Below are 23,873 nucleotides of genomic sequence, written 5' to 3'. Positions count from 1 at the left end.
GCTTGTGGTGTCCACACTGGCTTTATTATGTTGGCTTCCCTTAATCATCTTTTATGTATATAACTAAGACATCAATACCATGGAAGTTTTATCACATGGTGATAAAACTCTTTTTTCAACTCCTTTTTCAATCCGATTGTGTATGTCTTCAGAATTCGTGAGATTCAGCAAGCGCTACGTTTGTGTTGCACGTTAAGATGGTAAAATTCAAAGGAAGAAACCGAACGGCTGCACCCAGAACGCCAGAGATAGAACTAAGAATATTCCGCAACGATCCCACTCGCCTGCAAGTTGATGTTGAACGAGAATATGTGGAAACTAAGTTTTAGTCAGCTGAGATAAGAGGACCTTCTGCGTTGTTACTGAGTAGTGACATTCACAGGAGGAAGAAGCCACAAATGTGGAGTATTGTAAAAAAAAATAGGATAACGTTCTTAGATTTGCAATCTTTTATTTGACAGAGCCTTGCTGTTCTATAGGGTTGCTTTTCGCAGCAGAAGTTCACACCAGTTAAGTCTGAATTTCATCCAATGATAAATATATACTGTTTTATTTATCCTATCTAAGCAAAATATCGTCTCACTTTACGAAAAAAAAACTCTTCATAAATATGTTAATTCTAGCTCTGAAATTATTGCTCAAATTCCCCCATCTATACTTTTAAGGTTGTCAGAACATGTCAATGGCCATCTTACGGACCGCGCTCTCAAGAGTGTGAAATAAAAAAAACAAGATAAAATAAAGAGCGTACAGCTTTCCCTGCCTCCAAACTAAAATCAAGTAAAGTTTAATCAAGTTGTTTTGCTATTTATTATCACTCGCTTAGATCAAATGCAATTTAAAATACATATAAAGAACACCGAATGCACAAGACACCTGCAGGTAACTCAGCCCGTGGACAAGACCCTTTAATTTTGACATAAAAAATTATCACGAAATAAATTTTTCCTCTGAACTTAAGGTTGAATCAAACTTGATGTTCGTAATAAAAAAAAGAGCCCTTCGTGAAAAGTAAAACTGCCATTTTGCTAAAGCGGGTTACCGAGACGTCATTTTTATCCGCAAGTGCGAAGAGATAAGTGGAACGTTCACCGCGCGTGGTAAAGATATCATGTTTTCGAAACAGGAATTCTGGTATTTCATCGATATATATATATATATATATATATATATATATATCATAAAACTTTAGACAAGTGAGCGACGAAAACAGCTGAGTTCTTTCCGACAGTTTGACATCATTACAGCTGGATATCATTTCTCAACTGGACGCTTTTCCGACAGTTCTTTCCAATGGTTTGAAGATGAAGTATCTCTGCGCCTCGAATGATCTCAGTTTCACGGGCATCATAATTAAAACTAGTGGAGTGGAAATTGTTGTAAGCAATCTAATTATTTTAATGTGTGGAGACTAGGAAATAAAATTAGAAATATTTTCTCTTCTTGCCGAGAAATGTTGACGGTTTTACGGGTTAGGTTATTTGTAGACTGATGACTAAGGAGGGGTTTCAAGGAAACTGAAACGAACCTTACGAGAGTGTTAAAGTGTGTGACTCCGATTGTGTCAACAAAAAATACATGAGCAGGTACTGCTCGTAATTTGATGCAAACACAAGAAGCTAAAACGACGCCGAATTCATTAGTTATTCATTTAAAATGTGCTGTCGACGACGGAAAAGAGGTCACGAAATTATAACGACCACCATGGATAAAAAAAAAGATTCATCAAAAAATTGATCGATTGAGGAAAAAACCCATGAGCGTTCCTCTGTGAGATAAGTTACTGCTATTCTGTGTTGGGAGCTGCTTTCATCTATTACTTTAAGAATATCTATCATCCTCGAAAAAGAACAAGGAAAATCGAGAAAGGTAAAAAACATCAGATACGCAAACGGAAGAAAACCCATCAAATCACTGACATACGGCAGGCCTCTCACCGATGAGAGGACGGATATGGCTTTTACTGCAAGTATCATCTCCCGCAGCGTTATTTCCCCGGGTCTGTTGGGAATGTGTGAAAGCATGTCAAACTGTAGGGGATCAACTTATCATCGTTAGTTATTGGGGTCCTGGTTAGTGTTGTAATGCGACTCCATAACCTTTCAAAACTATAGAGATCAATGTGTCAACGCTCGTGAATGGAGTCCTGGTTAATGTTATGAATGTCGTAATATGATTCTTTAATCTTAATAAAAGACTCCATTCTTTTTCCTGTTGTCTTAACCGGCTTTCAACCACAAGTTGTTTGTTAGTGGTAGGATGGCATGTTCTTTCTACGACATATTTGTGGGTATGCAGCTATCCCGTATGGTGAATAACTAAAAGCGCTTTCCAGTAGCCTGTTGGTAAACGGCTTTCTCCCAGATCTTCACGGTCAATTGATTGCGTGGGCGTATCGAAATATCGAGCCAGACACCCTTAACGCATGCGTACTTGTCTTCAATTATTCTGTCAAAAATACCCTTTACATTTCGAGCATGTCTAATCAGCACGACTTATTTAATATGAGAGGAACTGTGAGAAATGTTAACTTGTAGAGGTGAGTCAGTGGAGTTATGGTTATCCTCCCACCTTTAGATATTTAGCGCGAACATAGCTTACATACACGGATACACAGGATAGGTACGAGATGAGAGATGAATATACAAAAATGTTTCAGGGATGAGGCCTTCTGTGCCACTTGGCGCGAAGAAGTTAGGTAAAGGTGAAGTTGCCACAATGAAATTTAATAATTGAAAGAAAATGTTAACTAACATACCTTGGTTTTTCAATCATTAATTTTAAGAGAAGGCTTTGGCTTTGGCTTGTGAAAATGCTTGCAAATAGATCATAAATTTTAGAAAAAGGGAAAAGTCTCTGCTTAAACTCAAAGCCTAAATGCTTACTCCTAGGTCCAAGCTGGCAGTGTCCTAATACAAAGTTTTTTGAGCCACAGCATCCTTGTTTTATTCCTAAGTTAATTTTTGGCCTTTGCCAGTGGACTGCAAGAGTTATTGTTACAATAGCAAACAGAAACTGGCAAAAAGATGAGTCATCTTGGCAGTCCTGTTGATAAAAGATGTGACATCTTCACAACAGGAATACTGATTTACTAAAGTAACAATGGAAACAGAATGTTATCTTGCGTATGCCTAATTCTTCTATTCTTGATTATTTTCTTCTTCCTTTCTTTCCCAATATTTCAACTACAAGAAGGCTTAGGCTCAAATAATTTATTATACCATTTTTACCTACATTTATGTCATTCTAGATCTCACAATGAACACTAATGTAATAGGGAACACAGTTATGTGGCAGATGATAATGATCAAATGAATAAGTCTACTGAATTCATTTAAAAGTACTATGTTTACACACTAGATGGACCATTGACATGGATAAGTCTCAAAACAGGTCAAAGCCTATCATTTGGTCAGATAGAAACACACCCAAACTACTGTATCATGCACCAGGTCTGTTAGTAAGGGCTATTCTTCAGGGTTCTGATATTCAAAATTACACCAGAGTTAAGATAGTGTGCACTTATTTCTAAGAACTCAGAAAACAACACACCAGAACAGATGGGTTCTCAAGGCAACCCACCCAGTTTTAACTTTGTTTATTTACTTTTAGATATGCAAACAAGTTATACTTGGTTTTACTTCCAATTGGTCAAGAAATTGGCATTAATGTCTAACAATGGAAAGCCAATATGATGATAATTAGTTATTATTACAGAAAACTATACCATAAAATTTGACACTGAGTTACTGAAAACAACTCATACTTCATAATATGGGATTAACACAAACATGCTGGTACACATTTTGCAATTTATTTTCCAATTATATACCTGGCCATCCATCCAACATTGTGGCCTTTCTGTGCTGCTGGAACTGTTTTTGTGATAATTTTTTTTGTTTTTAATTTACTGTGGTGTGACTTTCCCTAATCCAATGCAATACAATAGTTTATTGACTGTTGCGGATGTATTTTCTTCCCCTTTGAACTCCATCACTAGAGATATAGGCTCTCTTTCAAGCTGGATTCCTATTATTGCAGGAATGTTTTTGTGTGTGAGAGTCTACATGATTTGTGCCTCCTTTACCATCTCTTTAGTGCTTTGCATCAGACATTGTTTTTCTACCACAAGAACGTTTAATCTTTTGAGAGATTTTAAAATCCACCGGCCATATGAATCCTGTCCTAGTATTAATTCCTTTTCACTGATTGGTTGAAGCTCAGATGGGTCAATTAAAGATTGTGTAATAAGTGGTAATAGGACTGAGTAGTCTTTGGTCTGTAATCATATGAGTGATAACAAAATCAGACGACTGCATAGTGGGAGTACAATTTGTTTATCACGAGTGTGATTACAGACCGAAACGAATGACACAAAGTCCTTTTACCAATTAATCATAAAAATTACAATTTCCAAATTAAAAAGAACACTTAAATATTGTCATTGCTCAAGGGAAACCAATTCTCTGTTTTGAAGAAAGCCCCAATTTAGGAATCTGTACACTGTTTCTATGGTGATTGAAACCAAGGTTCTAATTGATCGATTTAAACCACAACTTTGAGTGTGATTGGTTTACTTAAACTACAACTTTGAATGTATTTGGCTTATTGAACTGTCCAACAACAACTTGGCAAGTGAATTAGTGGAAAATAGGAGTTTTTAAAACTAATCACAATGGAGGAAATTGTAATTCCCATGTTAATAGATTTATTGATAAACTTTATCCCTTTCATATAATACAAACAGAACTTTCCAAAATTCTCTGACTATTAAGGTACTGACCTATCCATGATAAAAATAAAATTTCCCTGATGAAATGGATACAAAATGTCCAGTCTCCTCTTTATTAAAACATTGCTGAGATCATCTGAAATATTTCTTCCAGCATGGTATGAAACTCAGTGGTGTAAAAACTTTAATTTCCCTGACTTTTCCCTGACTTTGAAATTTCTATCCCTGGCCATTTTGATCTGTGGTAACCTTGGTAGGGCAAGATCAACACTACATGGCAAGATGGAAGGGAAAATGCTCAAAGCTCAATGACTGTCCTTTTCAGACGAAAGTTTAGCCTGTCTGCTTGGCAAACAGAAATGAATGAATTCCCGCTAAATCATTTCAGAATGAGGCAATTTCAAATGGGGATTCCTTGCCTTATTTTACGAAAATGATTGTAGTTTTTTTTTCATTTCATCATAAAAAGGAGAAGAATTTTGAGGGCTACACTCTCCCCTCCCCCTATGAGTTTATGTAGAAGTCAACCCCAGGACGTTTTGTACAATGCAAGACAATGCTAGTTTGATTACGTTCAGCTTCAGTTCGGTGATATCGTTTTTTGTAACCAACTGCTCATTTTCTGATATCTATTTTATTCTATTTTGACGCTAACCGAGTTCCTACCTTGGTTTTGTCCAGGGTCTTTTTATTCTGTTCGACTAAAGTTTTCCATTTGCCATAATAGATTCGCGCCAAGAATATGCATCTCTTTCCTTTTGTGTTCTCATTTCTCTGTTCTCCCTTTCCCTAGCTGTCCTTGACAATCGTTTACGTTTCCTCCTTTGATTTCGCATGCTGCGTTTTTCTTCGATTGTACTTTCCCGAGATCGACGTGGAATGATTACTTTGCTAAGCACGCGCCAAGCGCGCGCTTATTGTTGGCGATCGTCTTCGGTACTCGATTCCCTGTGGCTGAGTTTGTGCCCGCGTTTCCATACTGATATAATGTTGTAGAAAATTCTAGTGGACAGCGGCCTATCTCAACGCGATAAAACGATAAAAATTAACCGGAAAACTTTGTTCGCAGTGAATGTACAACTACGAAGAATTAATGTGGATGAAACAGGGTACAAGGTTTATGCAAGGACTACCAAAAAAAAAAAAAAAAAAGCAGTTGAAATCCTCTAAGTATAAAGTTTTTTTAAATGTAAAATGCATTTTCCACGCGTTTCTATATCACCCGACCTGCCACAGACTTCTGATCAGATTTATTTATTATTCCCTCATCGGTAGTAGTATATCCTGTGCCAATTACGTAAGTGGAAGTCATGTTTACTGACAAAGTTTGACAAGCGATGACGTGTCATTGATGCCTAACATTCCCTCATCGGAAAATTGAGACATGTATAGGTCTGTTGGTGTTCTGGTTCACTTTCAGTTAAACGACATTTCTGTCACAAAGTGACGAGATTATGACGCCTTGCGGTAAGCATATTGAAGCAACCTGGAGCGCTACCAGATACTCCAGAAAAAAAGCCCATACAAAGCCTTAGAAAAGTTTTCTAAGGCTTTGTACGGGACAACGGGAGGTACTTACAGTGCACGCGTTTTCCGTCCTGTCATCGGACTACGAGCTGTCTCTCCTTTTCGGTTCAGTCTGTCGCTCGGGTCCAAAACAATGAAAAAAAAAGGTCCGCGTAAAAACAATGATAATAATAATAATAATAATAATAATAATAATAATAATAATAATAACAATAAACAAAAACGCGTGTCGCAGACTTTCAAAATGTGTAATTCTTTCGAAAACGATGGAATAGAAATCAAAGGGCTCTTAGAGCCAGCTCATTCATGTTATGGCTTAAGTTTGTATTGATTTCTTGGACTTGATGAATATAGGTATAGTTGAATTCGGTTTATGTGAACTTTCAAGACTTATGGAATAAATGTTTTCTTTTATTTTAGGAAGTTGTGTGATAAAAAAAAAACTTGTGCATTCGTCGTGATAGGAATTGGAAAAAAGGTTGTGTGGGCTGCAGGTGGGATGGGCAGAAATCATTAGGTAGACAGTGTCCTTTTTTGTTTGTATGTGTGTGTTTGTGGGGCGGAGGGTGGGCTGGGTGAGAAAATCAGGCATCAAATGTTGTTCTACTAGCAAAATATTAGTAAACCTCATCTTTCACGATCATTTGCATTATGTAATGAAGATTAATCATCTCTCATTGAGAAATGATGACGCCCCAGTCGGCTTTTCATACGGGTTATACAGGCAAGAAATAAACGGACATTTCATTTATTGTGACACGAAGGGTTTTACGTGGCACAGTATTTTTTCAAACTCATTGCCTACTCCAACTACATAAACACCTTCAAAAGAAATTACCAAGATATTTACATAAATTTCCGTTCAAATCCCTCCTATTAAACTGACCTTTGCACTAAAACACCATGTCACAAGCCCGTGTCTTCGCAGGAGAAACCTCACTAGGGAATCTCAACTGATTAAGAAGTAATGTGGTTGTATGCCCTCATATATTCTATAAACAAATAACGAATATCGCCCGGGAAATATTCAGTGAAGTAGTGAATTTACACCAAGCGTGTGAGAGCTGTGATATTTTCCGGAAATCAAATACTTAAGGGAAAAGAGTATTGTCGGGAAATGGTGCTCGCCGACAAAGGAAACTCACGCGTCTGAAGATTTTCACCAGATTTTAATATTTTTTCACTTTGTCGGTACACGTCGTGGTATTCTCTCCTAAATCAATCTTATCTGTCTGTAATTCTATCCTTTTTTCCTTAAGACGAATAGCCTATTGATACAATCACGCGTTTCGCAATCAGTTCATGCACGTAACATAAAAGGTAACACAACTCGCTTCCGGTCACGACACTCTCCCCCTATTTGATACCGGAGGCAACAAATACACACAAAAAGAAAATCATTTGTTCAACTTCATTGTTCGTCTTGTCTGGCAATGTCTTTGATACGTTCCGCTGCGGCAACAGCTGCTCTCCTGGGTGTGAATGCCCTGGCTCTGGGGTTGAGGACATTTGACTCTGGGTCTTGAGGCTCCTGATATCGGTCGCATGACAACTCCATGGGGTACAACTGTTGGAGTGCGCGCTCCAGGAACGATTTTCCTGCCCTCAGTCTGGCTGCCCTGACAACACCGTCTCTCCCCTTGATGAGCTTTGCTACAATTCCGAGGTTCCACTTCCCTCTGTTTCTTTCGTCACTTTGGATTAGAACGACGTCTCCGGGTTCAATCTGTGGTTCTTCTTTCTTGTGGTTGAGGTTATGTCTTTCTCTCAAACTCTTGATGTACTCCCCGGTCCATCGGGCCCACAACACATCCTTACAGCGTCGAAGATACTTGGCTCGCTTCCTTAAATCTTTACTCTCGATCGAAACTGGATCATCTTCTGGTAACAGATTGGGCTGGCCAAACATCATGGCATTTGGTGTCAGCGTGGGTAGCTGGACATCGTCTTCCAGATAAGTTAGGGGGCGGTTGTTAAGTGCAACTTCCACATCTAGGAGCACCTCCTCAAACTCGCTCCACGTGAGCCTCGCTCCCCCAACAGACTTGTACAAGGCCCGCTTTACAAGCCCCACCAACCTCTCGTACTGACCGCCCCACCACGGTGCCCTACTCAGGTTGAATTGCCACGTGATCTGCTGGTGTGCCAGGTAATCCTGCATCTTCTCGTCGTTCATGATGCTTCTCAACCATTTCGCCGCCGCAATGAAACTTTTTCCGTTGTCGGAGTACACCTTTTGTGGTCTTCCCCTTCTGGCTATGAACCGTTTCAAGCTTTTAATGAACTCTTCTGTACTCTGATCGCTTAACAGCTCCAGGTGGATGGCTCTGGTCAGACTACAGGCAAACAACAGGATATAGGCTTTACCTTCCTTCTTCTTACTGATTTTGTATGGTATTGGGCCGGCATAGTCCTCGCCCAGTACCTGGAAAGGAACTAAGCCCATGGTGCGGTCAACTGGCAAGTTTCCAGGAGGTGGACTTTGGAATGCCACAGCACGGAACTTTTTACATCCAAAACAACCCCTGATCACTTTCTTGGTTAGCTGCCTCAATCGAGGTATCCAATAGTCACGTCTGATGAAGGCCATCGTGAGTCCAACTCCTCCATTTAAGGTCAGGATATGTGCATCTAGAACCAACTTCTCTGTCAACACTGCACTTGATGGTAGATAGATTGGATAGCTTCCTTGAATTCTACCACGGCACTCGTACAACTCTTCGTTGTTCTTCTGTAGGTTGAGGGTCAACTTGTCCTCGTTGAACTTTTCCGTCATTTCATAGCTTGCTTGGGCCCTCTTTATCCACCATTGCACCTGCTTGTCCGTCTCAGCTGTTGTTAGAGGACCACTGAGTCGTACCGCTTTCTTCAACTTGCAGTTGTTCAGGAATCTCCTTATCCATGCTGTCACCCGTACCGTTTTCCAGAAACTGTTTTTCTCTAAAACTTCATCGAAGTCATCCTTGGTCTCTGTAGCAGTTGCGAAGATTTCTTTTGCGAGTTTAGCTTCCGCTTCGGTTTCTTTGCTCGGTTCTGTGAATACTTCAGCTGGCCAACGATCAGGCTCTGTCAACCATTTTGGACCCATTAACCACAGCTCTCTCAGCTTGTCCGCTTGGCAACCTCTACTGCCAATATCAGCGGGATTCTGGTCGGTACCAACATGCCTCCAGTGAATGTACTCTTTCTCTCGTATCTTGTTCACTCGGTTGGCCACAAATTGCTTGTAGGCACTCCCTTCTCCTCTGATCCAGTGAAGGGCCACAGTACTATCCAGCCATCCATGGACTGATCTAACTGGCCGGCCTTCTAGGGCGTTCTTCACATTCTCGGCGAGGTTTGCCGCCATGTGCGCAGATACTAATTCCAGTCTAGGAATAGTGAGGCCCTTTTTTGCCAAGCGCGATTTCGCTGCCAGCAATCCTCTGCTCACGCCTGAAGCTTGATGAACCACTGCATATACCACAGCTGCTGATCCTGCCCCACTTGTGTCTCCAAACGCGTGTGAATCGATTGCTTCAATGGTTTCTTGCAAGCCTGCTAAACTGCGCGGGAATTGAAGGTGGTCTGGGAGGTTTTTCTGGAATTTTTGCCATTGCCTTCTGATGTTTTCGGGTACGCTTTGGTCCCATGGAAGGTGTTGGTCACAAACTTCTCGATACAAGAACTTCCCCACGAGGGATACTGGTGACGCTAGGCCAAGAGGGTCGTAAATTGAAGCGAGGAACCGCAACATTTCCCTCTTAGTCACTTCTGGGGGTGCTTCTGGAAACTTCACAGCAATGGTGTCCTCCGTCTTGTCCCATGGTAGCCCCAACATCTTGGTTTCTCCGGTTTTAACTCCAAGTTGTTCCTTGGCATAACTTTGTCTCTCGTCTTCCGACTTCGGTTCTTCGTTCGTTTCCAGATCTGGCTCGTTGGAATGCCACTTGTGTAGTTCGAACTGCGCCTCCCCAAAAACTGCAACAGCTGTTTCTTTTAGTTTGCGCACCTTGTCTTTGGTTTCTCCACCGGTAATGACATCGTCCACGTACAGGCTCTTTTTGATCTCTTCCACTTCTTTTGGGTATCTTTCTTTTAGGCTTTCCAGGTGTTGCTGCAGTGTTCCCCCTAACAAGAACGGTGACTGCACCAGGCCAAACAATGCACGGGTAAATCTCAACACTTCCACATTTGATACATCTCTGTTCTTTATCCAGTGGAATCTTAAGGCATCTCGATCTTCTAGTCGAATACGTACTTGCAGGAAGGCCTGCTTAAGGTCACCAGCCAACGCCACTGGCTTCAGACGGTTTCTTATTAGCACATCCCACAGCAGGTTCTGAAGGGGTGGCCCCGTCTCCAAACAATCGTTAAGGGAGGGACTCTTCTCATTTGATCTCGCTGACGCATCGAACACGATTCTCAGCATGGTGGATTCTGCTGACTCTCTGATGACAGGCTTGTGTGGGATGTAGAACTATCTTCCCACTGGGTCTGAAGACACCTTCTCTACGATCCCTTTCGCCAACTGATCTTGAATGACTTCGTCATACTGGGCCAGAAGGTTGGGCTCTTTCTGTAATTTCTTTATCAGGCTTTCGAGTCTTCGTAGACTTCCACACTCGTTGTTTGGGAGGAGATCATGACCATGTTTCCATAGTAGCCCCGTCTCATACCATCCTTCATCGCTTCGTCTGAGTTGCTCTTTAAAATCGTCGTACACTGTTTGCTGATCACCATTTGGCCTGTCCTCAAGGCCCAACACGTCAAGACTACACAGCTGGTCGTAATCAGTGGACGACGTTCTGGTGAGATAAACACTGCTCAGGTGTGCTTCTTTTCCGGCCGACATCATTCTCCAGCCTAAAGTGGTTAGCTCAGCTATGGGTTCTCCGGCCTTTCCAACTCTTGGTTTTGTGTCGGTCTTTATCCGCGAGTATTCACTAGCCCCCAGTATCAGATGGATGGGTAGTTCCGATTTCGTGTCTCCATCATCCATGACTACTCCTTCGAGGTGGGTGAACTGGTTGATCTTTTCCGAATATCTTGGGTTGGGCACCGACAGTAAGACACTTTTATCGACTTTGCTCACTGTGGTTGCCATCTCGAAACTCCCATGGGTGTTTGCAATCTTAACGTTGTATTGTTGAATCTTCTGGTTTGTCGAACACATCATCATGTCAATTCTCTTGTGCTCTATTCTTGACGGTTGCTTTCCAAGTCGTTTGACAAGTGCTGCTGAGGCATACGAGCTTCCCGCCCCAGTGTCCAGTAACGCGCGGCATGTTACGCCGTCCACATTGACAACCACGATTGGGTAAATGACTGCTCCTTCACTGGTGGCTAGCAACATCTGCTGGGAATCTCTGTCACATATTGAAGTATGATGTCTGCCGTTGCACTTCTGACAACTTCTCACAATACGACACTCAGCAGCTCGGTGTTTGGTACCAGTGCAGTTGAAACATAAACCTTTCTCACTGAGGTGCTTTCTTCTCTGTGCCACACCCACTATCTTGTCACAGTCGAGGGACTTGTGTCCGCTAGATTTGCAATAAACGCATGGTCTCGGTTTCCACTCGTCTTGCCTCGAGTTAAACAATTTGTCTCGGGATTTAGGCGGCAGGGTTCTGCCACTGCTTGGTTCTTCGGATGAAGGCAACGGATTTCTTTCGCACCACTTTCGAAGTGACTCTAACATCTGAGGAAATCCCCACTCTTGCCAGTTGTCATCCAAACGGACAAGGTCAGCCCTGATGTCAGGTAGTTTGTCCAAGGTAACTCGAATGTAGCCATTTATCTCTTGAATTTTTCCCATGGTTTCCAGTGCTTGAGCATTAGTTGACAGCTTCTCGTAGAATGGGTGTATTTTTGCTGGCTGAGATCCCTGTATGGTGGGTAAGGAAATAATACACTGCATGTGCGCGTTGGACACTTCGCTCGGTTTCCCGTACTTTGCTGTCAGAATGCTTTTAGCTCGTCCGTAGCCTTCTGTATTGTAAGGCAAGCCATCTACCAATGCACAAACTTTGGGGGTGAGAAGCTCTTTGAGGTATGAAAATTTCGCTACTTGTGTAATACTAGCCTTATCGATTTCAGTTTCGAATTGGCTCCAAAACCTCAACCAGTCGAGGTGGGTTCCTTGAAATTTAGTGATGGTTAACTTGGGTAACTTGGCGCCACTCTCCTTTAGAGATTTGTTTCGATCCTCTTCTAATTTCTTTTCGTGGTCGCGTTTGACCTTCAATTTTGCCTCCTCGAATTTCAACTCTTCTTCGTAACGACGATTCCTTTTCTCCTCTTCTTTCTTTTCCTCCTCGTCTCTCAATTCGCGTAAAGCCTCCTCTCGTAGATTCCTTGCCTCTACTCTCACATTATCGGCGAGTTTTTCGAATACGTCGACTTGCCCTTCGGTTTCCAATGTCCATTCTCTCACGTCGTTCGGGTCGTCTCCTTGTTCTATTTTTAGCACTTGTATTTGAACCTTCTGTTCATGAACGCCGTCTAGCTGTTTTTCCAAATCCTTTTGCAATCGCTCTAACGCTTTCAATTCTTTCTTCTCTCGAATTCTCGGTACTTCTTCGGTCGTGAATTTCAACATTCGGAGCTTTGCGTCGATCTTTTTCACCGCTTGCTCAAGCTCAGCCATTTGTTGTTTTTGATAAAACCACGCGGTCAGTGTGATTTCTGTGATGAATTTTCTGTTTCTTTTAAGCCGTGTCCTGGCAGGGTCGCCACTTTTGTCGGGAAATGGTGCTCGCCGACAAAGGAAACTCACGCGTCTGAAGATTTTCACCAGATTTTAATATTTTTTCACTTTGTCGGTACACGTCGTGGTATTCTCTCCTAAATCAATCTTATCTGTCTGTAATTCTATCCTTTTTTTCCTTAAGACGAATAGCCTATTGTTACAATCACGCGTTTCGCAATCAGTTCATGCACGTAACATAAAAGGTAACACAACTCGCTTCCGGTCACGACAGTATTAAAGGTAGAGAAAAATTTGAATGAAACTGCAATCGATACAAGAGCATGCCTCTTCGCTCAAAGAAATAGCTTCTTAGTTCTTGTAAAAGGAATGCACACGGTTTACCGCACCGGAAAAGTCAACGGATCAGTAATGTAAATGAACTTTACTTAAAGGGCATGTAAACCCAAAAAACATTCATTTTTTTTCCACATAGATGTTTAGTAAATATATCAAGTACACCAAAGGTACCATTCGTTTTTTCTCAAAAGTCCATTTTCACTTTGTAAAAGCTCTTCCAAATTCGAAACATTCGCCATCTTGAATGGCGCTATCTTTCCTGTGACGTCACGGGTGGACCCTCCAAAGTATCGTTTTATAATAGCGTAAGGCACGAATGAGTCTTTTCTACAGCCGTTGTTTCCCGGTCTCGTCATGATTATTTTACTTACATTTTGCTTCAATATATTCAATTTTTTCGTAATGGTAAAGCGTTGTGTCGTCCAGTTTTGTACTGATTCAAACAAAACTGGGCATACAATGCAAATATATCCAAATGAGGCAAAACATCTATTTTCTCATCTGATGAAAGATTATGGGGAAGCCAGTTGTTCGGGAACCAGCGCTGAGCCCATAAAAGACACTGACCCTTCTGATCCTTTGCCTGAATTCGAAACACGTATCCAAGAAAGAGAATTCGTTGGTGTCAGTGTGTAATAAAGTGATATGGAATTTTGTTTGTTCGATGCAAAGAATTCTATACAGGATCCCATAATCAACCCTTATGTTCTATAAGAAAATCCATTCCAGCCCCACTTGGTGCTTCCTTTGAGAAACCCTGCAGAGAAACAACAGAAGAATTTGTGTCACGATTTTCACAGCAGTGAAAATACATTCAAAAGTCAGTACGACAATATTCATCATTTTGAGTACAACTTAAAAGATCCTGATTTCAGCTCGCAAAACTATCTTTTCAGTATTTCAAATCGAAGCAAACACAAACAGGGTTGGATAATTATGAAGGCCACACAAGGAAATGTAAATGGTAAAACTTGTTTATCGATGGAAATGCTTCGGAGATGAAGGAAAGCAATAAATAAAAGAACGGACACAACCTCCAGTGCTGTAAATAATAAATAACTAAGATCTGCATTAACATATACCTTTGTTTCTCTCAAAGGTTTGGCGGTTTTAATCCAGTGTAAAGCGATCCAAAATCCGCTGGAAAAATGTTTCGGATATTGTTTACCGCACAAGATGGCACAGCGACCCTGAAGTGTTTGCCGAGATATTCCCAACACCAACGAACAAGCTATCTGTAGGCAATTTAGCGAAATTTCCTGCCAGGAAAGAAGCGAAAAACAACTAGCTCTAGTACTGTATTATTAAATCAATAGCAGAAACAACCCAAGCAAATCGATCTCAAAATGTAACAAAACAGATGAAACAGAAAACATTTAGCTTACTCGTTTCCGGTGTGTATCTGTGCCTTGCTGCTGCCTGTACGCGTAATTGGCCGTCTCCAGCACCCAGAAATCAAGGCAAATTGACTGAAAACCTGGATACTCAGTGATACAGCTTATCTGGGTTTCAGGCCCTTGCTACTCTACTTTTTGCCACAATTGCCCGATTTCCGTACAACAAACACTTTCATGAGTTGTCGGCATTAGTTGACAAGTTCCACGCTCGCACCTTTGATAATTTTATATAAAACACTCTCAGAAGCTCAAGTTTAAAAAATTTATGTTGCATTGTTGATTGTACCCTCGCTTTATTGGATTTTCATGTCAAATACAAATAAATCACACAGTAAATTAAATACCAGTCTGAGTTTCCGAGGAGGTCACATGGCTGTCAACATGTTCTGTAGTGTCTTCGTGCGGATCGCTTCGGTGAACACTACGCGGCTCATATTGTTAAGGACGTGTCCCAGACTCTCCTGAAGATTCTGGATTATCCCCATCGCTGTCATATACTAAGCTTAAGGCATTCGAGTCGCTATCTTCTGAAAAAACACCTTCCAAACTACCGCTACTTACACGAACTCCCATACCAGTTCTACTGGGGAATATGTGTTGCGCAATATTTAGTTCCACCGCTTACGTCACGACTTCTCGCTATTGTTTTTACCGGAAATGGAATTTCAGTTGAAAATGCCGATTTTCTCCTAAAATAAGTCGAACTGGACAAAACGAATTTCAAATTCGTCTTCAACGCCACTTTTTACATAGCATAAGAAAAACATGTGTTTTGGGTTTACATGCCCTTTAAGATAAATATATGTTATTTGCCGGCTGGGAGGTCCGTATGGTGAAAAACTGTGACCGAGGTCTTGAAAATACTGCCCGAGGCCGTAGGCCGAGGGCAGCATTTTCAAGACCGAGGTCACAGTTTTTCACCATACGGACCGACCCTTAGCCGGTAAATAACATATTTATTGTTTTTAAACTTGACGAAATTCTTTCCGAAAGAACCCGAATGATTTATGGACGTAAATACGGCAAGATCTTCCATAAACTGAACAATTTTTGAGTGGGTAAATGGTAGTTAAAATAGAGGTGATGCAAATTTAAGAGAGATGCCTCAGCGAAACATTTTCATTTCCGTAACGATAAAGGTGATTTAAAAGGCTTCCAAACAAACTTTGAAACATTATTTTTACAAGTATCTGTCACAATCTGACACCTGTCAATTAGAGAGCGCGAAAGAAAAAAAAAGCGTAGGAACATTTGAAAACCAACAGAACTAGTTTGGCAAGGACCGTCACGACAATGTTTTCTTCAAAATCAGTTAATGATCTAACGGAAAGTATTATTCACTCTCATCGACCATTCATTCATGTACGAGGATTTACCTCTGTTCATTAAGTAAACGGCGAGGAAAGTAATTGTGAGTAAATTCAATTTTTTTATTTTGAAGTTGTGAGAGTTTGCTCGTTTGTTTGCTGTAATGGCGTGTGTAACTCTGATCTTTCCTTCACAAAAACTAAATTCGAACGGCACACTCCAACGAGACACAAGGGAATCATGTAATGCGGCCTTTTCTCAAAAACTTCCTTCAATTTCTGTTGTGCAATTTAAGGTACAAATGTCCAAATTGAATGGAATTGGAAAGACTCACCAGGAGCGTATATTTGTTGTAGAACTTAAATTAAAACTTCGCTCGCTCTTTCACTATGAACAAATTGCTCGAGAAAATTCAGATATTAATGAATGAAAGTTCCATCGTTCAGTTTAACTGTAACCAAATACCTCACGTTTCAACTTTTTGGGTATTTTTTGTGAACGATTAAAATTAATTGCAGACGGTTTTTAGGCCGCTTGTCAACCAACGTAATGACACTATTGTTTATACAAATTCATTCTGAAACCAATATTTTTCTGTCAAGCAAAGTGATTTGATAGAGAGAAAAGAGAGGATTCATAAGTTATTTATCGGCTTGAGGTAGTGACCGACGTGTTTGCTTAAAAATACAGCCCAGCCAGAAAACGAGGTATATTTATGAAAAATGACAACCAAAGTTGGGATGTACTCGGCGACTCACGAAAGCGTTACCGTGGCCCGTGGGCAGAGATAGGAAAATACTGACCGGGTAAAGAACCAATCAGATTGCAAGATTCGTTACCGTGCCCTCTAAAAAAACAATAATAAGTCATTATTATTTCTCTCTCTATCTTTGCTATGGCTCTTTTAAATTCAACGGTGTAGAAAGAATTTCTAAGGCAAAATGAGAACTAGAGCAATGCATCGAGTATCATGAGTCAAGCGCAAATTATCCTGGAAGTGTTATTACACTGTTTATTTGTCAATTTAATGAAGATTATATCTCACTGAGAGATAATAACACCCGAGTGGCCTTACGAAGAAATTTTGAGCCAAGTAAGAAATTCCAAATGCTTAGGCGCCAAAGATCTCTGTTTTGTTCCCCTCTATGAGCTACATTCATCACAGTAGGATGAATGTTTAATGTAAATTCCAAAAATAGATCTACGCACTTAGTAGAGAGTTAAAGCAAAATATCTTAGATGTGTCACAACAAAATTCGTTCATCACCGTCATGAAAAATATCTCTCATTGAGAAATGATAGCGATATATGCCTCCTCGCAAGGAAAACATACGGTTTTCTTGAACGGATTAGTTACCGTATTGGTTAATGTAACTACAATTAACTGTAGATAATAATTTAGATCATTTCTCTCTCTTTGCTAAAACTCATTTAAATTGAACGGTGCAGGAGACTGTTTGATGCAAAATTAAAAATTGAAGAGTGTATTGTGTAGCATGCGCCTGGGGCATATTATCCCGAAAGCGTTCTTTATATTCTTTGTTTATTGAAAGATGATAACGTCCGAGTCGGTTTGTTATAAGTTTTGAACCAAGCAAGAAATCTGTTCAAACCTTATGGAGCGGTAAACCTTTGCAGAGAAATACAAAAACAGCTGTCACGTTGTTTGATGAACAGACATATATCGTGACATGAAGGGTTCTGCGTGCACGGTATTATTTCGAAATGCATTGTCTACCTCGCCAACATGACTGCCTTGAGTAAAATTACTATGACACATAAATGACTTTTCAGCTGTTGTTATTTCGTGTCGTTGCAGAAGATCGAGTTCCTCTCCTTTGAAACACCACATTCTTTCCCGATCAAACGTTTCATCCTATAAACCAATTAGTTACAAGTTAACTTTGTTTGAGGCATCGGCAGTGAACGAAATCCTACAAATAAGTCCAAATTTGCAAGAGGTTTCCAAAGCAATAGGCATCCGTCCTAATCATAACAGTAAACTTTCTCACTTTCAAAATAACGTCTATGAGAAAATTACGCACTTCTGATCGGCTGGAAACGAGTGCATTCCGATGTAACATGAGTGCAAATTACTAACAGCGCCTTCTTTTATTATTTGAGTACGTACTGAGTAATCCCACCGGCTACCTAACCCTAACTCCCAAGATCTCATCAGTAATTCTCCTTACTATCTGCCATACAATTCTTATGATGTCAATTTGGAGAATTTGGTATTGGATCAACTAATAATCCCCTAATTGATATTTACTTTATTCTCATCACTTCTATGCTTGATATTGTATTGATATTGTAAGGAGAGATTCTCTCTAAGTCACTCATGGGAGGTAAAGCGATGGGGAATTGGAAGAATATTTGACAACTTCAACTGGAAGCTTTTATTAGCACTAGTTTCGCTAAGCGGAGTCGTGTTTCAGAGCTAGGTTCTTTGACGGTACGTTGATCAAAAAAATGTTTGAGCGACAGAATGGCAAATGACACGAAAAAGAGATGTAATATCCATAGTGAAAAGAAGTTTGTCTTGGCCAAGGAAATTAAAGTCACGAACAATTTCAAGTGCGTGTTGGCTGTCTTTAATGTATGATGGTAAAGTTTTGACGATAGGAGCCATAAATGTACTTAACTGTACATTATAATTTCCTAGTATTTCTTTCTCTAATTGTTACGACTCGTTTAATTTCAAAGATGTACGATGATTGTTTGATGCAAAATTAAACTTTGCATAGAGTAGCATGTGTCTAGAGCTAATTATCCTGAAGTGTTATAAGAAATTTATTAAAACCTTAACAAGTGTAAAACTGTACAATTCTTGCCATTTCAACCGGAAAATACATGAACAGCTGTTACGTTCTTTGATGAAAAGCCATTTTATTGACAGTATTAGTTGAACCTGAAATGTCTTGTCTGCCTGGACTACGTGACTCCTTGAATATAGTTACCACGAAATACAAATAACATTTCAGCTGCTGTTGCTCGGTGTTGTTGCAAGTTCCTCTCCTCTGTAACAACGCGTTTTATTCCGAAAAAATAACCTGTTTACCGTAATTCATTTAGTCATAAGTTTATAAGATTGACTCGTCGGCAGTGAATAAAACCATGGAGAATGCGTCTGCATTCACAAGAAGTTTTCCCTCCAAGGAAGAAGGGATCGCACTATGCAGCGCTCTTATTTTATCTTCGGTCCTTATCATTGCAGGAAACTTGCTAACTCTGGTTCTCTTTGCAGTTACCAAACCACTTCATAGGAAAAGTTTATTTTTAGTTATGAACATGGCGTTTGCTGATTTGATGTTAGGAGCGTTCAGTCTGCCCTTTTACATTTACCTCGTTGGAGATGCCTATCAGCTTTGGACAGCAAAATATGACTTTGAACACATGGCCTACAAAATATTTTACACAAGTTTCGATGACACGTTTTTGTTAGGCTCGTACATATCTGCAGCCTCTATTTCTTGTGAGAGATTTTATGCTGTATTTTGGCCCTTTAAACACCGTTCATTATCCACCAGAACATACCGCATCGCCATTTTCTTACTTTGGTCTTCCGCTGTCTTGCTGTCTACATTAATAACTTTGTTAAACGTTTCGAGTTCATTTGAATCTGGTTTGTATTGTTTTATCCCCGTAGTGTTGGGTCTAACAATCATCGTATGTGTCTGTAATATCGCCATCTGGAGAAATTTTCAACACGAGAGTGTTGCTTCACAGCATTGAAATGGAGCTTCGCGAAACCGACGCTTAACAAAGACCCTACTTCTGGTTTCCATTCTGGCTTTAGTATGTTGGCTTCCCATAATCATCATGAACATATTAATCTATATAACTAAGACATCAATACCATGGAAGTTTTATTACATGGTGAACATTCTAAATTATTCTAACTCTTTTGTCAATCCGATTGTGTATGTATTCAGAATTCCTGAGTTTCAGCAAGCACTGCGTTTGTGTTGCACGAAGAGCAGACCAGCCATTAAGATGGTAAAAATTCAAAGGAAGAAACCGAACGGCTGCACTTAAAACGCCAGAGATAGAACTGAGAATATTCAGAAACGATTCCACGCCTGCAAGTTATTGTTGAACGATAATATATGGAAACTAAGTTTTGCTTAGGGTTTGCTGAGATAAGAGGATCGTCCGCGTTGTTACTGAGTAGTGACATCCATAGGAGGAAGGAGCCATAAATGTGGAGTATTGTAAATGAATAGGATAACGTTCTTATATTTTCAATTTTTTACTTCACAGAGCCCTGTTGTTCTATAGGGTTGCTTTTTGCAGCAGAAGTTCACACCAGTTAAGTCTGAATTGCATCCAATGATAAAAATATACAGTTTTATTCATCCTATCTAAGCAAAATATCGTCTCATTTTACGAAAAAGTTATAGCTCAAATTCACACACCTATACTTTTAAGGTTGTCAGAACATGTCAATGGCCATCTTGCGAACCGCGCCCTCATGAGTGTGAAATAAAAAATAAGATAAAATAAAGAGCGTACAGCTTTCCCTGCCTCCAAACTAAAATCAAGTTAAGTTTAATCATGTTGTTTTGCCATTTATTATCCCTCGTTTAGATCAAATACAATTTAAAAATATATATATGAAGAACACCGAATGCACAAGACACCTGCAGGTAACTCAGCCCGTGAGCAAGACCTTTAATTTTAACATAAAAAATTACCACGAAATAAATTTTTCCTCTGAACTTAAGGTTGAATCAAACTTGATGTTCGTAATATAAAAAAGAGCCCTTCGTGAACAGTAAAACCGCCATTTTGCTAAAGCGGGTTACCATGACGTCAGAGATAAGAGATAAGTGGAACGTTCACAGCGCGTGGTAAAGATATCATGTTTTCGAAACAGAAATTCTGGTATTTCATCGATATCTATATCATAAAACTTTAGACAAGTGGGCGACGAAAACAGCTGAGTTCTTTCCGACAGTTTCCAATGAGACATAGGTTTGAAGATGAAGTACCTCTACGCCTCGAATGATCTCAGTTTCACGGGCATCATAATTAAAACCAGTGGAGTGGAAATTGTTGTAAGCAATCGAATTATTTTCATGTGTGGAGACTAGGAAATAAAATGCCTCCTATTTTTCAAAAAATAAATTAATTCAAGCACACAGACGTATCCGGTTACCTCGACAGGAAAGAGAACTTTAATAAAACGTCCAGTAATCGTAACTTTAGTTCATCTTTAAAACCCATAATCTGATTATTAATTTCATATTTCCAGACGCTGAGACACTCGAGATCTCTCTCTCCCTCGGCCAAAATGTGACTAAATACATTTTGACAAAATAGAAGAAATGGTTTATATCATTTTCTTTTTAGTAAAAATAACTAAAAATAGCACACTGCATCGAATTACACATGTGTGAAGCACATTTTCTCAGAAAAGATAAATACATTTTTTTTTCATAAAGCATCAAAGAATATTTTTTCTTCTTGCCGAGAAATGGTGACGGTTTTACGGGTTAGGTAATTTGTAGACTGATGACTAAGGAGGGGTGTCAAGGAAACTAAAACGAACCTTACGAGAGTGTTAAAGTGTGTGGCTCCAATTGTGTCAACAAAATATACATGAGCAGCTGAACAGACATGACGCTAAAAGGAAGCTGAATTGATGAGATATTCAATTAAAGTGTGCTGTCGATGACGGAAAAGAGATCACGAAATTATCACGACTTGCATAGATAGAAAAAAAAATATCTAAAAATTGATCGATAGAGGAAAAAACCCATGACCGAGCCTCTGCGAGAAGATAAGTTACTGCTATTCCGTCTTGTGAGCTGCTTTCATCAATTGCTTTAAGAATATCTACAGGGACAGCGCAGAGGGAGGGGCTGGGGGGGCTTTAGCTTTAGTTGAATCCGGTTTATTTGAACTTTCAAGACTTATGGAATAAATGTTTTCTTTTATTTTTTGGGCAGTTGTGCGATAAAAAAAAACTTGTGCTTTCGTCGTGATGGGAATTGGAAAAAAAAACGTGTGGGCTGCAGGTGGGATGGGCAGAGATCATTAGGCAGACAGTGTCCTTTTTTGTTTCTGTGTGTGCGTGTGTTTGTGGGGTGGAGGGTGGGCTGGGTGAGCAAAATCAGGCATCAGATGTTGCTCTACAAGCAAAATATTAGTAACTCTCATCTTTCACGATCATTTGCATTATTTAATGAAGATTAATCATCTCTCATTGAGAAATGATGACGCCCCAGTCGGCTTTTAAAAGATATTTTCATACGGGTCATACAGGCAAGAAATATGTCTAAAAAGCCTTACCGTTCAGTCAGAAAAAAAAAAATACATGAACACCTCTTACGTTTTTTTAATAAACGGACATTTCATTTAGTGTGACACGAGGGGTTCTAAGTGGCACAGTCTTTGTTCACACTCATTGCCTACTCCAACTACATAAACACCTTAAAAAAAATTACCATGATATTTACATAAATTTCCGTTCAAATCCCTTCCGATTAAACTGATCGTTGCACTAAAACACCATATCACGAGCCCGTCTCTTTGCAGGAGAAACCTCACTAGGGAATCTCAACTGATCAAGAAGTAATTTGGGTGTATGCCCTTTAGTATATTCTGCAAACAAATAACGAATATCACTTGGGAAATAATCATGAGTGAAGTAGTGCATTTACACCAAGCGTGTGAGAGCTGTGATACTTTCCGAAAACCAAATACTCAAGAGATTATTAAAGGCAGAGAAAAATTTGAGTGAGACTGCAATCGATACAAGAGCATACCTCTTCGCTCCAAGAAATAACTTCTTAGCTCTACTAAAAGGAATTCACACGGTTCACTGCACCGGAAAAGTTAGCGAATCAGTAATGTAAATGAACTTTACAGGAATAATTCATTATTATTTCTCTCTCTCTTTGCTATGGCTCTTTTAAATTCAATGGTGTAGAATGAATTTCTAAAGCAAAATTAGAACTAGAGCAGTGCATCGAGGATCATGAGTCAAGCGCAAATTATCCTTGATAATTAAATTTGATGAAGATTATATCTCAGAGGGATATTAACACCCGAGTGGCCTTACGAAGAAATTTTGAGCCAAGTAAAAAACTTCTAGACGCGTAGGCGCCAAAGATCTCTTTTTTTTTTCCCTTTCTGAGCTAAATTCATCACAGTAGGATGAATGTTTAATGCAAATTTGAAGATAGGCCAACGCACTGAGTAGAGAGTTAAAGCAAACTATCTTGGATGTGTCACAACAAAATTCGTTCATCACGGTCATGAAAACTATCTCTCATTGAGAAATGATAACGGTATATGCCTCTTCGCTTCGAAAAAAATATAATTTTATGATTTAAGAAAAGGAAAACACAAGGTGTTCTTGAACGGATTCTTTGTTTATTGAAAGATGATAACGTCCGAGTCGGTTTGTTAATAAATTTTGAGCCGTGCAAGAATTTGTTAAAACCTTATGAAGCGTTAAAACTTTTCAGAATAACACACGAATAGCTGTCACGTTGTTTGATGAATAGACATATATCGTGACATGAAGGGCTCTACGTACACGGTATTATTTATTAGGTCTACCTCGACAACATGACTGCCTTGAGTAAAATTACTATGACACATAAATGACTTTTCAGCTGTTGTTATTTCGTGTCGTTGTAGAAGATCGAGTTCCTCTCCTTTGAAACACTGCATTCTTTCCCGATCAAACGTTTCATCTCGTAAACCATTTAGTTACAAGTTAACTTTGTTTGAGGCACCGGCAGTGAACGAAATCCTACAAAAAAGTCCAAATTTGCAAGAAGTTTCCAAAGCAGAAGGCATCCGTCCTAATCATAACACTAAACTTGCTTACTTTTAAAATAACGTCTACGAGAAAATTACGCAC

General features: G+C 39.7%; 2 protein-coding genes across 2 annotated transcripts; both read right to left on the bottom strand.

Annotated features, from left to right (window-relative positions):
* Positions 1–7,625: 7,625 nt before the first annotated feature.
* Positions 7,626–10,670, bottom strand: LOC136281256 (uncharacterized). The gene has a single exon (XM_066167589.1). The coding sequence runs from the start codon at positions 10,668–10,670 to the stop codon at positions 7,671–7,673; it is 3,000 nt and encodes a 999-aa protein (XP_066023686.1). The 3' UTR covers positions 7,626–7,670.
* A 48-nt stretch (positions 10,671–10,718) lies between these two features.
* Positions 10,719–12,890, bottom strand: LOC136280699 (uncharacterized). The gene has a single exon (XM_066166351.1). It carries the CDS (start codon positions 12,888–12,890, stop codon positions 10,719–10,721), a length of 2,172 nt encoding a protein of 723 aa, XP_066022448.1.
* Between the last annotated feature and the right edge of the window lie 10,983 nt (positions 12,891–23,873).

Source organism: Pocillopora verrucosa, chromosome 5, assembly GCF_036669915.1.
Source record: "Pocillopora verrucosa isolate sample1 chromosome 5, ASM3666991v2, whole genome shotgun sequence".
Lineage (NCBI taxonomy): Eukaryota > Metazoa > Cnidaria > Anthozoa > Scleractinia > Pocilloporidae > Pocillopora > Pocillopora verrucosa.
The sequence above is the reverse complement of the archived record's forward strand: the minus strand, read 5'-3'. Positions and strand labels throughout refer to the sequence as shown.

What these genes read in the sequence shown, in the direction of transcription:
- LOC136281256 (XM_066167589.1), bottom strand. Translation starts at nt 10,670, where the DNA reads ATGCTGAGAATCGTGTTCGATGCGTCAGCGAGATCAAATGAGAAGAGT.
- LOC136280699 (XM_066166351.1), bottom strand. Translation starts at nt 12,890, where the DNA reads ATGGCTGAGCTTGAGCAAGCGGTGAAAAAGATCGACGCAAAGCTCCGA.